Genomic DNA, 14,143 nt, shown 5'->3' on the forward strand with positions numbered 1-14,143 from the left:
ATGAATGCTGTTGTGTTTGATTGTGAGTAATCTTTCCAAATGGGACAAGTACACAAATCCTTGTTTCTATGAGCCCTCCCACACCACAATACATCTTATTGCTTGATATCCCTACAAATTGCAATACTGCTGAAATCATAAAGGTTTTAATAAATGTAAACATATACACAGATGATACTGGCAGTCCAACGTGTACACAGATTGTATTAAAGAAAGCAATATAATGAATTAAACCTCAAGTTATTGAAAATCTATTGCACAAATATTGTGTGTTGTTCTGTGTTAAATGTCCTTAAAAATTAGTGGTATTTGATGCAAAAGATGTAAAACATTCTTTATAAATATAAACAATACACAATGTTCTCAAACAGATATTGTCACATGCCAGCAAAGCATCCTGAGAACACATTTTCTCAATATTTCAGAAGATGATTTAAAAAAAAAAAAAAAAAAAAAAAAAAGGATAATAGACTATACTGCTTGTGTCAACAAACCCACTATTTTTTGAATCGACATACTTTTAATCACATGTAGAAAAAATTAAACTCATAATTCATTAAAACATATACAGCTCAATCCAAATTCACTTGAACCACTATTAAAATTTAATTGTAGTATACAGAAAGAGAGCTCTCATCTCAGACTATGCACCCCCATCTTTTTGGGTCAGTTTCTGAAGCCCTTGATAGTCATGGGTGCCTGGAACCACACATAATCCTGCCAGTCTGACCCTTCCGCCCATGGTTCCTTACAAGTGCTGGGATCAGTAGAAAGAGCAATAATTTGGTTTTTTACACGAGTTGGCACTTTAAATTGTAGTTTAGGGCGGAACCAACCTACGCCGCAATCCCTGTGAGCCAGCACTAAGACAGTAGTGGGCATTAAACGAACAGGTCTGGTGTCAGACAAAAGGTCCGCCACAAAAAGAGTGCGGAAAAGTTGCCGTAAGCACGAAGATACCCGTAGACATTGATCTCCACCAGCCAATACCAGTTCCTCCATGTTGATCTCATATAGCTCTTTGGGCAGGACAAGGGAGCCACCCATTAGGAGCATTACACGCGGCACCCTGCTAAGGGAAAATAGCACCTCCAGCTGCTGCAGCACCTCCTCTAGCTCCTTAAGGGTTTGCTGACACTTCCGCCAGCCCATGTCTGCAGACTGCACCGGCCTCTGACTCACTATTTCTTTATCCTGAAAGGCAAAACATTTACGAAACACATTTAATTAACCTAAAACCTAAATCAACAACATTTCTTTATTTATGAACATTGGATGTGCACTACGATGATGTTTCCAGTTCACCTGCACTGAGGCTTGTTGTTTCTTCTGGGAATACACCAGCTGGTCATATGTCATGGGTAGCTGCTGTCTCTGATAGAGAATGCACTTGAGGATCTCGCTGACGAAGCGGCAGCAGCCTTCCTGAGTTACAGTGCCAGGGAAGACGACGTTCACAAAGCCCTCCTCCTGTGCTCTTCTCACCACTTCAGCATCACTGTCCCCTGTGTTACTATGTTGTTTACTGGCAGTCACACTGGAATCTTGCAAAGTTCTCTGACCAGACGTGTCTTCTTCGTGGGTATTATCTGTCCAAATAAGGACCAGAATAATGTCATTAGAGTGAGCAATGGACATGTCTTGCTCAATTTTAGCTAGTTAAGTGTTAATGAAATCTAGCAAGGCCAGTTTCCCAATGAAGCCATTGTTCCCATTTTTCTCATAAAATTCACATATAGCTACTGTCTGGCTGTGGTGGAAGAATTGCTCACATCCTTTGCTTAAGTAGTATATACTCAAAATTTACGCTTTGGTTCATAAGTGTCAGCAGAAAAATGTACTCAACGCATCAAAATCAAAGAACTCATAATTTAGAATGGTTCTTTTTGGAGTCATATTATATTACTGGAATATAATAACTGATGTGTTAATGTGTAAGCAGCATTTTAATGCAGCTAGTCAAGGTGGGGCTAATTTTAACTAATGTATATACTGCTGGATAGTTTAATCAAAGAATCATATTTTCTTTGTTGATCTTAATGTTGACCTTAATTTTTAGTAAGAAAAAAAAGAAGAAGCTGCAAACCATCACAATTAGGACATTGGAATCATAGTGTTGGCGCTTTCGCTTCACTAACGACTTCAAACCATTAATCATTCATCAAAATAGGTGCTGACTAATCGACTAGTCGCTTCAGCTCCCTCTGAAAGAATGATTTTTTTTTTCCAACTTTCAAAATAAAAAATGCAGTGTTTTTAAAATGCAACATCTGATGCTTTACACTAAATCTTCCTCGCTGGATATCAGAAACGTACCAGAAATTAGTAACATTGCTGTAATGTCGCCTTCGTTGTGAAAACACGGGGACCCACACACCGGTTGTCTTAACATTACTTACCTGGAGTGATGGTTGTAGAAGGCGTAGCGGAGTTTTCCTTGTCTTCAGTATTGTTTACACTATGCTGTTTGGAATTTGATTGATATTCAACGGAGGCATCTTTCAATTCAGTAGCATTTTGCGCCTTTAAACATGTGTTTACGCCCTGTGGTGAGAGCTGCTCGGCGATTTCCGCAGAAGGTCGGCATGAATTCGGGTTGTCGGGAACACTTTGTAACGTTGAGACTTTACATGTCACATTCGGTTCCTCCAGTGTGCTAATATCCCTTTCTGACGAAAACGACAGGCTACGCCTATTTATCCCATTGTCTCCGCTGTAAACAGGGGTCGTATTTTCCGTATCTTCTGATTTTGATGTTCGTTTAAATACATTCGAAACTTCTGCCATAGTTTTGAATGTCCCCGCCGGGTCTTGACCGCACTGCATCATGGGACACGTTGATCGACTCCAATGCCGCTTTCACGTTACATGGAAAGATTCGGAAAAACAGGATTCCCTTTTGAAATTGATGTTTATCGGACTATAATGTGCTACTAAATACATTGAAATCCGTTTACTGTTGCGGGCGTGAGGGAAGGGGTTTGTAGCTGACCCATGATATATTTTTTTAAAGCTTGCTGAATTTTGAACGTCACTGGCAAAAAAGAAAAACCTGGAACTTGGAATGAGACTTTGAATTAAGCGCATTGATTGTGCCATTTCGTAACAACTCAACAGACCGTGACAACCAGCCCCAAAATTATGTTTCGCGTATATAAGAACAAGGATCACAAGATAACACAACTTCTCGGATAACTTAAGTAGTTTGACGTCCTAAAATCAGTTTAACCAATTACACCAATAACGCCACTCATTGGCGTTGTGTTTTTCCCGTGTGTTTCAAATGCAGCATATTGAGCCAGACATTCAAATTATTGGCACATATGGATTTTTAATGGCATACGACGGGTTTATTGATTATCAGCGCAAAATATAAATAGCCATTACTACATTGCTAAAGTGTGTAATGTTTGGGTGAGTCTCTTTCCATTTCCATAAGTGGATATGATATTTGGTCAGCAATTACACTGACACTATCTACCTGCAGTTTATTCTTGTAGAATATCAGTGCATTAAAAAAAAAAAGTGCATTGAAAGAGTAAGGGCAGGCCCCAGGTGTGATAATTAGGTGCGGAATACGTTGCGTTGATGATCACGCCGAGGCACACTTGTTTTTTTCAACGACGGAGAAACAGGCTGGGAGAACTGGCTGTGTTCTCTCTGATTTTGATTAATAATGGCATCGCTGAGAGTGGCGGTCCGAGTCCGTCCACTGAGCAAAAGGTAGATAGAAAGACCGGTCTTATGTTGTCCAAGCTTTCAGAGTGAACGCCGAATGATGTCACTCACGTTCGCGTTTCCACAGAGAAAGGCAGTTACCGTCGAAGGTGATAATCCATGTGAACGGGAGCACTACATCCATCCATAAGGTATTTTATCACGAAATAAAAATACACTGTACTGCACTTCCTGAAATTTTTATATAGAGCTAAATTGTTTTTTTTTTTTCATTTGAAATTCTAGCCTTCACCTATGCGAGGGGACGAGCTGAAGGACAGAGGGAAGTCCTTTTCTTTTGACTTCGCATATGATTCAACTGACAGAGGAAGCCCCACGTTTGCATCCCAGGAGAGGGTATCTGACTTGTTCCGGTTTAGTTTTATTCGTCAAACAAGAGTCCTATGTGGTTTTTATTTGGTGTTTTTTAACCTGAGATTTCTTTATTTCTTCATTTCTTTATTAACTCTTTCCTCTGCTGATTTAGATTTTTCATGACTTGGGGTCTGATGTACTGAAAGCTGCATTTGAGGGTTTCAATGCCTGTATGTTTGCCTATGGCCAAACAGGCTCAGGAAAATCTTACACCATGATGGGTCATACAGTAAGTAAGGCCTTGTCGGCCTTCACAGCACTATAAGGTTAAAGTGCAATTTTTAATTTAACCTCTCGGATAGCCATCCTAGAAACTTTTTTTTTTTTTTTGCTTATTTCCAACTTGAATCCCTTCATTCATCAGGAATCATCAAGCAAGATGTCAAAAATATTCCCAACATTGTAGAGTTTGCATCCCAGAATACCCCAGTAGTGCTAACCCATTGTGTACGTAGCACTGACTCCTCACCACATTAGAAACCGACTGTTGGCACCCTCATCACACACCCCCCCCCTTCTCTCCATTTATCTCCATGTTTCTCCCCACTAATCAGAAAATGTGATGAGGGCAGCAACCCACATCTTTTCCCTCCTCACCTTGCAAAGCAATGGAAATTTCACATTACCAATGAGGTTTCTGCTTGTCTACCAGGAGACTTGTGCAAGGTCATCAGCAGAGCTGCTGACAACATCCCAGATAATTATATATGCCTCTTAATGCGTACTATCTGTTACTTTGTAATTAAAACAAGAGAGCATTCAGCTCAGAGTGGAATTGCTTTTATGCTTCAGTAACTCCATATCAGATGAGCTGCTGTTTGTGTTGTTCAGCAGTCTTTGCATCTGCTGAATTGTGGTCACGGCATAGCATAGACACTCAAATTAAGAGAACATAATGAGAGCAAAATGAAACTGTTGTTGAAACGTACACTGTATGTAACGTTATCATTTTGTAATAAGAGTTCTAAATGCAACATTTTCTCCTTTTAATGCGCCAGGAAGATAAAGGTTTAATCCCACGGATCTGTGAAGGCTTGTTCGGGGAGATGTCTCATAGAAGCAAGAGCGATGCTGTGTCATTCCGTACAGAGGTCAGGTAAGGGACCAACATACAAGACAGCGATACTTTTTATCTCAAAGCCGTGGTGCAGGACTGTAACAGTTTCGCACATTTAATCAATTATTAAGCTTTCAAACGTTACAAATTAATTTCAGGACAGTATTTTGCTCATGTAGGTATTAGAGAGTAGCAGCAGGGGGTGGGCGGTTGGATATATTTTTTTGGTACTGAGCATTTAGAGCTGGCAAGGAAAACGTGGTCCAGTAACAGTACTGAATCCAAAAATTTTGTAGCTTATGCCGGGCTGATACTGTGAGTTATTTGCTGATCTATTACTATACTGAGAAAGACTAAACAAATACTACTAATGCTAAAAGACAAAGGCAAACCTGGTGATAATTGTATTGCCTCCACAGATCTTTTAATGTAAGGATTTTTTTGTGACCAGCCAAAAGGAGAGCACACTTGGAAAAAAACAAGTGCACCTTGTGCTACTTTCTACTTCAGTTAACTGACAGTGACTTAGACCTAAAAAGAATGACAAAGCTTGACAACTATAATGCAGTTTCTGGTTAATGAGTTATATTTTGTAGAAGTAATCAAAATCCAAGCAGATATCTAGTTTCATCACGATATCCGTTTCATGTCTCAGCTCTGCTTCTAAATGATTATGTGCGGAGATAAAATTGAGGATTTTAAGCCTGTCGAGCTAATGTGAAACCATTACTCACCCATTTAGTATCCTCTGTGCTGTTGGCACGTTTGTTAGGTTTAATTCAACTCCAGAAATAGGGTTTTTATTTGACTGGCTCTGCCAGGCCTTGCTTTACAAAGGCCGAGTAGCTTGAAAATGAGTAAGGGATGGCTTTTGACAAATAACAAATTTGTACTGTAATATTTGGGATATACCCAGCAGAGGTGTGACTTACACATTGCTCTGCAAATAAATTTTATGTTATCATTAGTGAAATTAAAATATTACTGTCAGTGTTGCAAGAAACACCTCTTACTTGTACACAACATGAAAAACACAGAAATTTCAGTGTTTGGTTTAAGTAGACAGAATATGGTAATGATTTAAAAATACTTTAAAATTTGTGATACACACAACATAGATTATGGTTTCATAGAATATGGTTTCCTTTATTACTTACTGGTCACAACCCCGTGGGGCTCCAAATTCTGAGCAATTCCTGTTAAGGATGTGCGTGTGTGTGTGTAAGTCCTAAAAGAGTCCTTTTCTTTACTTGCTCAGTAGAACAGTATTGTTCATCTCCCACTTGTCAGTTTTTCTGTCATGTCCTAAGGTTACAGTCTCCATGAATGAGAATGAGGACTTTAATCTTTCGGTTTTGCTTTCTTCTTAAACCTATGACTTTTTTTTTTTTTGGCTTTGTGATGTTAGTGGTGTGTCTAGCTTCCATGAAAGCCATTTCATCCCAATATTGTAAAACATCATCATATATTTTGTAGTCTGTAATGAAGTTATGATAGTTGGAATCATATGTAAGTGGTTTAATAATCCTGCCTGTTTTGTGATTGTAATAATGGCACCTATGCCTCTTGTCACTTAGAAACCATCTAGTATTGTAACCTGTTTGAGTTCTCAACACTGTGCCAGAAAATAACCTGCATGGCAACATCCACAGGATATGGTCCCTGCCATTTCATTACTGTCACGCTCTCGTAAAGCCTAATTGCTCCCTAACTTGCATTGTTTTTGAATCAGCCACTCAGACTAGTCCTTTTGCTTTTTGCACATACCAACCACAGTACTGAGGTGTTCTGCCAAAACCTTCTTTGCATATGTTTGCGTATTTATAGCCAATGCAGGCAGAACAATGCAAGCACAAACATTTGGATGTAAGCCTACTGTGCATCTCTTTTTATATTAGACAGTGACTTGCAACTTGTTTTGTCCTCATCTGGTGCTATACCATTCCTATATCAACACCGAAACCCCTCATTAGTTTGTGCCTTTGTGGCCTTGGTGCTGTCTTGGATCAGATTTTTGCATTTGCGTTTCTGTCTTGGCACTAGCTATTTAGAGATCTATAATGAACGTGTGCAGGACCTTCTCAAGAAGAGAACTACACCTGCAGACGTTGGATGCTTGAGAGTGAGAGAGCACCCCAGAGATGGGCCCTATGTTGAGAGTAAGACAGAGTTTTTATTCTCCATCCCAAAACTATCTGAGCTGAGTTTGTAAGAAATGCAGAAAATCTAATACAGAAAACTACAATTTATGTGTAGATCTGTCCAAGCACTTGATACATAACCACAGTGACATGGAGGACCTGATCATTTTCGGCAATGCCAACCGCACCACAGCCAGCACGGGCATGAATGACTTCAGCAGCCGCTCCCATGCCATCTTAACCATCAGCTTCACACAGGTGAACTGCAGTGTTCAGAAGTTCTCCTTGCTTCCATTGTCCCATGTTGTCAGTGGGAATTTGGGTAAAAAAAATTTTTTTTAAAGTTTCCCTGACAACTCTTTGGGTGTTAATAAAGGTCATCACAAGAACTCTAATTAGTCCTGTATCCGTTTTGTGTTGTGATAATTTGTTAAATGTCTTTTCATCTTCAAAGGCTTCTTAATTTTTTCCATCTTAAGTAGCACTTTCTGTCTTGATATTGCCCAAGTATTCCCCTGTGACGGTGCCTCTTTTGAAATAAACGAGGGTTGCTCAGTAATATTTTTTTCATGCCACAGGCGTGGTTTGATGCAGAGATGCCACGTGAGACACTGAGTAAGATCCACCTGGTAGACCTCGCAGGCAGTGAGAGAGCTGACGCAACACGCACCACAGGCACCAGGCTGAAGGAAGGTGCCAACATCAACAAATCTCTGGTCACCCTGGGCAGTGTGATCTCAGCTTTGGGTAAATGGCAGTTACAGAATGCCTGACTCAACATGATACAACATCTTTATCTAGTAACGAGATAGTCAGCTCAATAGATGGGAAAATGATTGTATTAGGCGGGGACTGTGTTTTGTTCACTGTGGCGTTACTCCAACTATTTTAAAGTAAGAATAGAATAGAATAAACTTTATTGTCCAGCTGAGGCAGTAAATTAGTCTTTGACCTCACCCAGAAAAGTAAACAAATAAACAAGTTGCATCACATCGCATTAACCACAGAGATCGTAAACATCCAAACCATCCGTTATGTCACAAGTCAAGCTCGCAGGCCCACCCACCACAAATCGAACTTCCAATGAGCATAAAGAAACTCAAACTCAGGGTGGAGGGGGGGTTGTCATTGATGATTGTCAGAGCTCTCTTCCAGATTGTTAGGACTGACCCCAAACCCCTTCAGTTTCCTAATTAAAAACAGTTTCTGACAGGCTTTCTTACATTTAAAATCAACATTGTCTGTGAAACTCAGTTTGTCATGTATTTGTATTCCCAGATACTGAAACAGTTAGCGGTTTCCATGGTTTGGTCACACAGTATCAGTGATGAGAACGGGTCTGCTTGGTTTAAAATAGGTTTGTTTGTTTTTTCCAATATTAATCAACAATGAGCTGGACTTTGACACCACTGATCTAGCTTAGAAACCTGCACTAAATAATCAGAGACATTATCATTTTTATTAAAAAGACCCATTTAAGCCATGTCATCAGCATATTTAAAAAGCTTAAAATTGCTTTTGTGCAGGGTCATTTCATTAGTACACAGAGAACAAATAAAGTATAACTATAGGGGTTAATTTTCTAGTTTGAGATTTTACAGTTTGAGGGGTTGGTTCTATTCCATATAAATTTTATTTCTTTGAAGGAAAAACTAGAGACCATCTTCTGTAAGTGCTATGTGAGGGCATCTGGACTTGCTTGAAGTTCCTGAAGATGTTTTGCCTCTCATCCGAAAGGCTTCTTCAGTTCTAAAGACCATCTTGCAATAAGATCGCACCAGCGGCGATGCCCATCAACATGTTGACGTTCCAACCCATGAGTTCTCAGTAGTCATTACTATATTATTACATGTGTACTCAGTAGTCGTGGGTCAGACCACACCCCTCTTCGAACTCAGCCTTGATTGTGATCTCAATACACACCTGTAAAGTTTCATGACTTTATCTTGCACAGTTGTGATGCTATCGTGGTGTCAAACTCTTTGGCAGACCAGACAGACAGACACCTGCCAAAGTACTCAAAACCACCTCTGTGGTAGCTCCCGCTACAGTAGGTGTCTCCAGGACCACATTTTGCCATGACACACACACACACAGACACACAGACGCACAAGGTGAAAACAATAACAGCCAAGCTGTCGCGGCTGGTAGTAATTTCTCCTGATGAAATTATGGCTGGGCATAAAATCACTATTGAATTTTATTTAGGATTGTAGCAAACTGAAGTCCTTAGTACAAACTAATAACATTTTAATGATTCATATTGATTAGTGACCTTTTTGCTCCCAAAATGGATCTATAGAGCTTTAGGATGAAACATATATATCTTATAGGGACACTCCAACCTCTCTGAGTCAGTGTTATCTTTCTGTGTGACCTCCTAGCTGACCTTAGCGTAGGAGTACAGTCAACAAAGAAGAAGCAGATCTTCATTCCTTACAGAGACTCTGTGCTGACATGGCTATTAAAAGACAGCCTGGGTGGAAACTCCATGACTACTATGATAGCAAGTATGTACTGTAAAGACATTTCAGGCTGTTTTTGAAAATGTTTTTAAAAATAGAAGAATACGTTAACCACATAATCCTTTTTTTTTCTAATGTAATATTTCACCACTTGACCTCAATCTGTGTGTATTTCTCCCTGGCAGCTGTTTCTCCTGCTGAAGTGAACTACGGGGAGACCCTGAGCACTTTGCGCTATGCCAGCCGAGCTAAAAACATAGTGAACTCTCCCTCAGTGAATGAAGATGGCAGTGTGAAGGTTATCAGAGAGCTGCAGGCAGAGGTCGCCAGGCTCCAATGGCTACTAGGAGAAGCCAGTCAGGTCCTGCATATGTTCAAGCTCACATAAAAGGCCATCAAGGTTACTACAATATACAGTATATGTTGACCGTCTTTTATTGAAAGGTTATATTGTACGTTGGGCTGTCTTTTCACAACTACTCCAGGTCCCCCATGGGGAGCTGTCTTCTTCTCTGAAAGTAGGGGAGGAGCTGCATCAGAACGAGGCAAAGGTGAGCCATCCCCTGTCAAATGGAGAACAGAGGTGTTTTGATGTTCTCCACTGTAAGTAATACACCTGTTACCCCTGCTATTCCCCTCTTGCACTGACCAAGGAATGGACCAGCAAATGGGGTGAGACTCAGAGTATACTGCAGGTACAGCAATGATTCATTTGTGTATTTAAACATCAATAAAACTTAGTAAAACTGGACACTGCCTTATACAAAAAATACGCCATTGCACGGAGGCTGCACAAGTTTTGATTATTTGCTTTTCATTGAACGATCAACCCCAGTTTACAAATTCGTGGCTTTATAATTCATATAATTGTTTTGTCTTTCTTGCTTTTTCTTTGTCCCTTACTTGTATAAGCCCACCAAATGGCCCTACATGTGCTTCAGCTTGTGGGCTCATCAAGCAACCTCCACAATACTTTTAGCCAGAAGGAATAGGACTTTGATTTACAGTTTTGTTAAAAAAAACTCCTAACAACACTTTTTTTTTTTTTTAAAAAAAAAAAAAAAAAAAAACCCCAAGTGATGTAAATATGTAAATATCCTGGGGCCAATTTAACATTTGTTAGTTTGACTCAGAAGCCTTGTACTGTATGTTTGATCCTTGGACATGAGCTAGAGGATAACAAGACTGTAACTGGAGAGAAGTGCTTGATGAGCTGCGCTTGTTGTGATTCTTAAAATTAATCCAACAGTATTATAAAGACAACCAAAGACTTTCAGTAAAAGCCTGTAGTTTGACACACAGTTTATTTTCCTTTTGTACAGAGTAGGCAAACATCTCATAAGAGCATGTGAGGTAGCCTCAGTTAGCTATAGTTACATTCTTTGGAGCTTTGTTGTTTCTAGACAATAGTTTGTTAGGTGCCTTTGTTGCTTATGTTTTTGTTGCCTACCTTGTTTTATGTGCCACCATTTTCAATTTATAATAATTTGATGTTTCATTTTCAAGTCCAAAAAGTTGTACTTGGTGAAGAATGATGTAAAATTATGCAATTTGAAGCATGGCATGGAAGGCCACGGAGTACAGACAATCAACGGCAAGCTCCCAGCAGCAGTTTTGACAGACATTGCTGCTTGCAGTATAGACATTCTACCAGCTGGTGTCACTGTAAGTCTTGTGAACAGCTACAGCAACCTCATGCACTGGAAATGGTAATGAGGGTAGAGTCAACCTGGCATTTAAATTTAATTTTTCTTCTATTTAGATTTAAATGGCATCCAAAAGCTGAGTTTGTGTTTAATGATTGTGAAGTTAGTGTGTAACACTATTTGTGGAGTGTGACAAAGAGAAACAGAACAGACATGCCTCCTCCTTCAACCCAATATGGTTTCTCTGAGGCTGGGACAGGGTGGCAGCATCTCTGCAAGACCCCAAGCTTCAACAAAAAATGCCACTGTTTGCCAGCAGAGTTTACGCTGAACACTTGTCCTCTGTTGAATTTGTGCCCGAACTCCCAAATAACACCAAATGTCATCTGTTTGGGACTCATCATGTTCAGCAAAGTAGCCTGTTGCATTATGCATTGAACTGTGAAGTGTGCCAGCTATGGGGAGTATGGAGAGACTTCTTGTCTCCATCATAGATGCCAGCAGTACCAGCAGTATTCTCTTAGTTTTTGCATGGGTTTAAACAGTTGTGATGGTGTGGCCTTTGAAAGTAGTTCTGAATAGATTTGTGTATTCCCGACTCGTAGCAGCCAGTAGTGACCCTATACCAGACTACTAGAGTAAGAGGTCAGATTGCTTTTGTGAAGCCACACATATAAGAGGACGCTGTAAGAATTTTAAATACCCTGTACATGAATGTTGGTTATATATGTGCATGATGGGCAATTAATATTCTACTCTGTATGGTGCTTAGCAGGTGACATTTAGTGGCTTGACAGCCCTTTATTCATGACAGTGTATTGGAACTCATTAGCAGCTGTCACTGCTCCAAATTAAGAGGTCTTGATTATTGACATATGGCACTTTTGTATCTGACTGTCCGGCATATTAATTAAAGTCACTGTATTGTAAATCTGTTTGGGCATTCAAGCGGTGAGGACTTTATGTTCAGAGGGAACATCATTCATCTCTACTGGCAGAGCTGAAAGATATTCCTCATTAAGACCTGTGCCCATCCATGTAAACGAGCCTGTTATGATGCATGTTACAACGTGACACCTAGGCGAAAAGGCCACTGTACTGGTGACCGGCAGGCACACTGGTATTGCCGAACCTGAAGTGTTTGATGAATGACTTTATGGATTTGACATTTGTCTTCCTGTGCATTTGCATTCTGCCTGGGTGAAAAATCATAAGTGGGATTCCTGCATTGAATGCTGCAAAGACATTAGAGGCGGTGTCTTTACTCATTTCAGTACAGAGAAGCACATCCAGCCCCAGTTTGAAATGGGCCATTTCAAAATTCTGCACATGTAGTTGGCATACAAAACCCTAATCAACTGGAGAAATGTATTTAAAGTAATTTTTTAAAATAAAGAAAAATGTAACAAATGGCCTTTCAACATGTTTTGTTTAAAAGGAATGGTCCAGTTTCATATATTTCGTGTTTAATTCAGCTGATTCTGTTGCTAAGAGCTAGTTGAAAATTTCTGCTTTGGCTTTAAGGAGACAAGTATGGAGACAAGCTGACCAAAATTGGTGTAAACAGAATTTTGAATTCTGTATTCATAGCACATTTAGAATGCAAAGTTATTCATCGTCAGCTTCCCAGATTGGTTACAGGGCATGTGGGGAAGAGAAAGTAATTAATATGAGATGGAATCCAGAGCAGCCTCTTACCAGTCAGAGACCGCAACAGATTGAGAGAACAAAAAAGGCAGGAAGTGGGTAAAGTGAAATGTTGTTCTACTGCAGGGATGTGTAAATAAATAAATAAATAAATCAATAAATAAATATATATATATATATATATACACACACACACACACATTCATCCACGCGCAAACAAAGATTTGAGAGTAGTGTTACTTCTCAAGTGGAGTTGCATTCTTCTCCCTCAGCCACCCTTTCAGGTCCTCGTGTAATGCAGCGTGGTGGGTGGAACCTCCATTTCAGTGAGATAAAATTTGCCACAGTGTTTCTTTGATCCTAGTCGTCTTTGTATTTCCCAGACATGCTACAATTGGCACAAAGGCACAACTTATGCTCTGAATGCTCTGAGCCTTGTTCCGTTTAATGTCAATTTACCTTGTACTGTCAGCAGTTATACATCATAGTCATTATACCATTTCATGACCTTACATATTTTTATCAGTAGGTTGCCTTTGATTCTTCACATGCCAGTAATTCTTGGCCCCAAAATAGATGAACTTTTTCTTAATTTAATTCATGAAAATTAGTTGTTATTCAGCAGTGTTTGAAACACACATGGTGAGCACATGTTATAGGTGTCATTTGTGCATACAAGGACTAAAATCTCCATGCTGGGACCCTAAAATCAACTGTACTTTACATATTGGTAAGTTAACAGTCCAGTTGATTTTCACATTCAAACACATGAATGATTCAAATTAAAAGAATATGTGAAATTTTAGCATATGTTGTCCACCTGTGCAAAATGACAAACATTAACTGACATGAGTTGCGATGGGACATGTAGCGGGAGAGGAAGAGCTCCAGAAATTCTTTTGTAGTTTGAATCCCCCTCTAGTTTTTAACCACAGTTTCGTGCATCGCAATATCCTCATGGCTGGAGTGCATATCAAGCTAATTACATGACACATTCATATTCTAACCAGAATAACAACTTTCTGGATGAGATTCTGCTTTTCCATGTAGCCCACACAAATAGCATAAAGTGGAGGGTAAGAAATAGAAACGGAG

The 14,143-nt window shown here is 39.7% G+C and overlaps 2 protein-coding genes across 3 annotated transcripts in view; one reads left to right on the forward strand and one right to left on the reverse strand.

Annotated features, from left to right (window-relative positions):
* On the reverse strand, window positions 1-3,033 carry LOC120796291 (MAD2L1 binding protein). The gene is made up of 3 exons (XM_040138946.1): window positions 2,400-3,033; window positions 1,306-1,589; window positions 1-1,194 (listed from the first exon to the last, which is right to left on the reverse strand). The coding sequence occupies exons 1-3, from the start codon at window positions 2,827-2,829 to the stop codon at window positions 667-669; spliced, it is 1,242 nt and encodes a 413-aa protein (XP_039994880.1). The 5' UTR covers window positions 2,830-3,033; the 3' UTR covers window positions 1-666.
* The window catches only part of kif16bb (kinesin family member 16Bb), a 25,251-nt gene continuing 14,089 nt past the window's right edge, over window positions 2,982-14,143 (forward strand). Inside the window, exons 1-12 of one of the 2 annotated variants that reach the window (XM_040138940.1) lie at window positions 2,982-3,413; window positions 3,623-3,723; window positions 3,806-3,869; window positions 3,964-4,074; window positions 4,205-4,321; window positions 5,091-5,188; window positions 7,193-7,308; window positions 7,406-7,548; window positions 7,869-8,037; window positions 9,675-9,800; window positions 9,941-10,116; window positions 10,241-10,306. In XM_040138940.1, the coding sequence (XP_039994874.1) occupies window positions 3,677-3,723; window positions 3,806-3,869; window positions 3,964-4,074; window positions 4,205-4,321; window positions 5,091-5,188; window positions 7,193-7,308; window positions 7,406-7,548; window positions 7,869-8,037; window positions 9,675-9,800; window positions 9,941-10,116; window positions 10,241-10,306 (1,233 nt within the window). In that variant the 5' untranslated portion in view covers window positions 2,982-3,413; window positions 3,623-3,676. Of the gene's footprint in view, window positions 3,414-3,622; window positions 3,724-3,805; window positions 3,870-3,963; window positions 4,075-4,204; window positions 4,322-5,090; window positions 5,189-7,192; window positions 7,309-7,405; window positions 7,549-7,868; window positions 8,038-9,674; window positions 9,801-9,940; window positions 10,117-10,240; window positions 10,307-14,143 lie in introns of those variants that run through there. The other variant, XM_040138941.1, reaches the window with a different exon arrangement.

Source organism: Xiphias gladius, chromosome 11, assembly GCF_016859285.1.
Source record: "Xiphias gladius isolate SHS-SW01 ecotype Sanya breed wild chromosome 11, ASM1685928v1, whole genome shotgun sequence".
In the NCBI taxonomy this organism is placed as follows: domain Eukaryota; kingdom Metazoa; phylum Chordata; class Actinopteri; order Istiophoriformes; family Xiphiidae; genus Xiphias; species Xiphias gladius.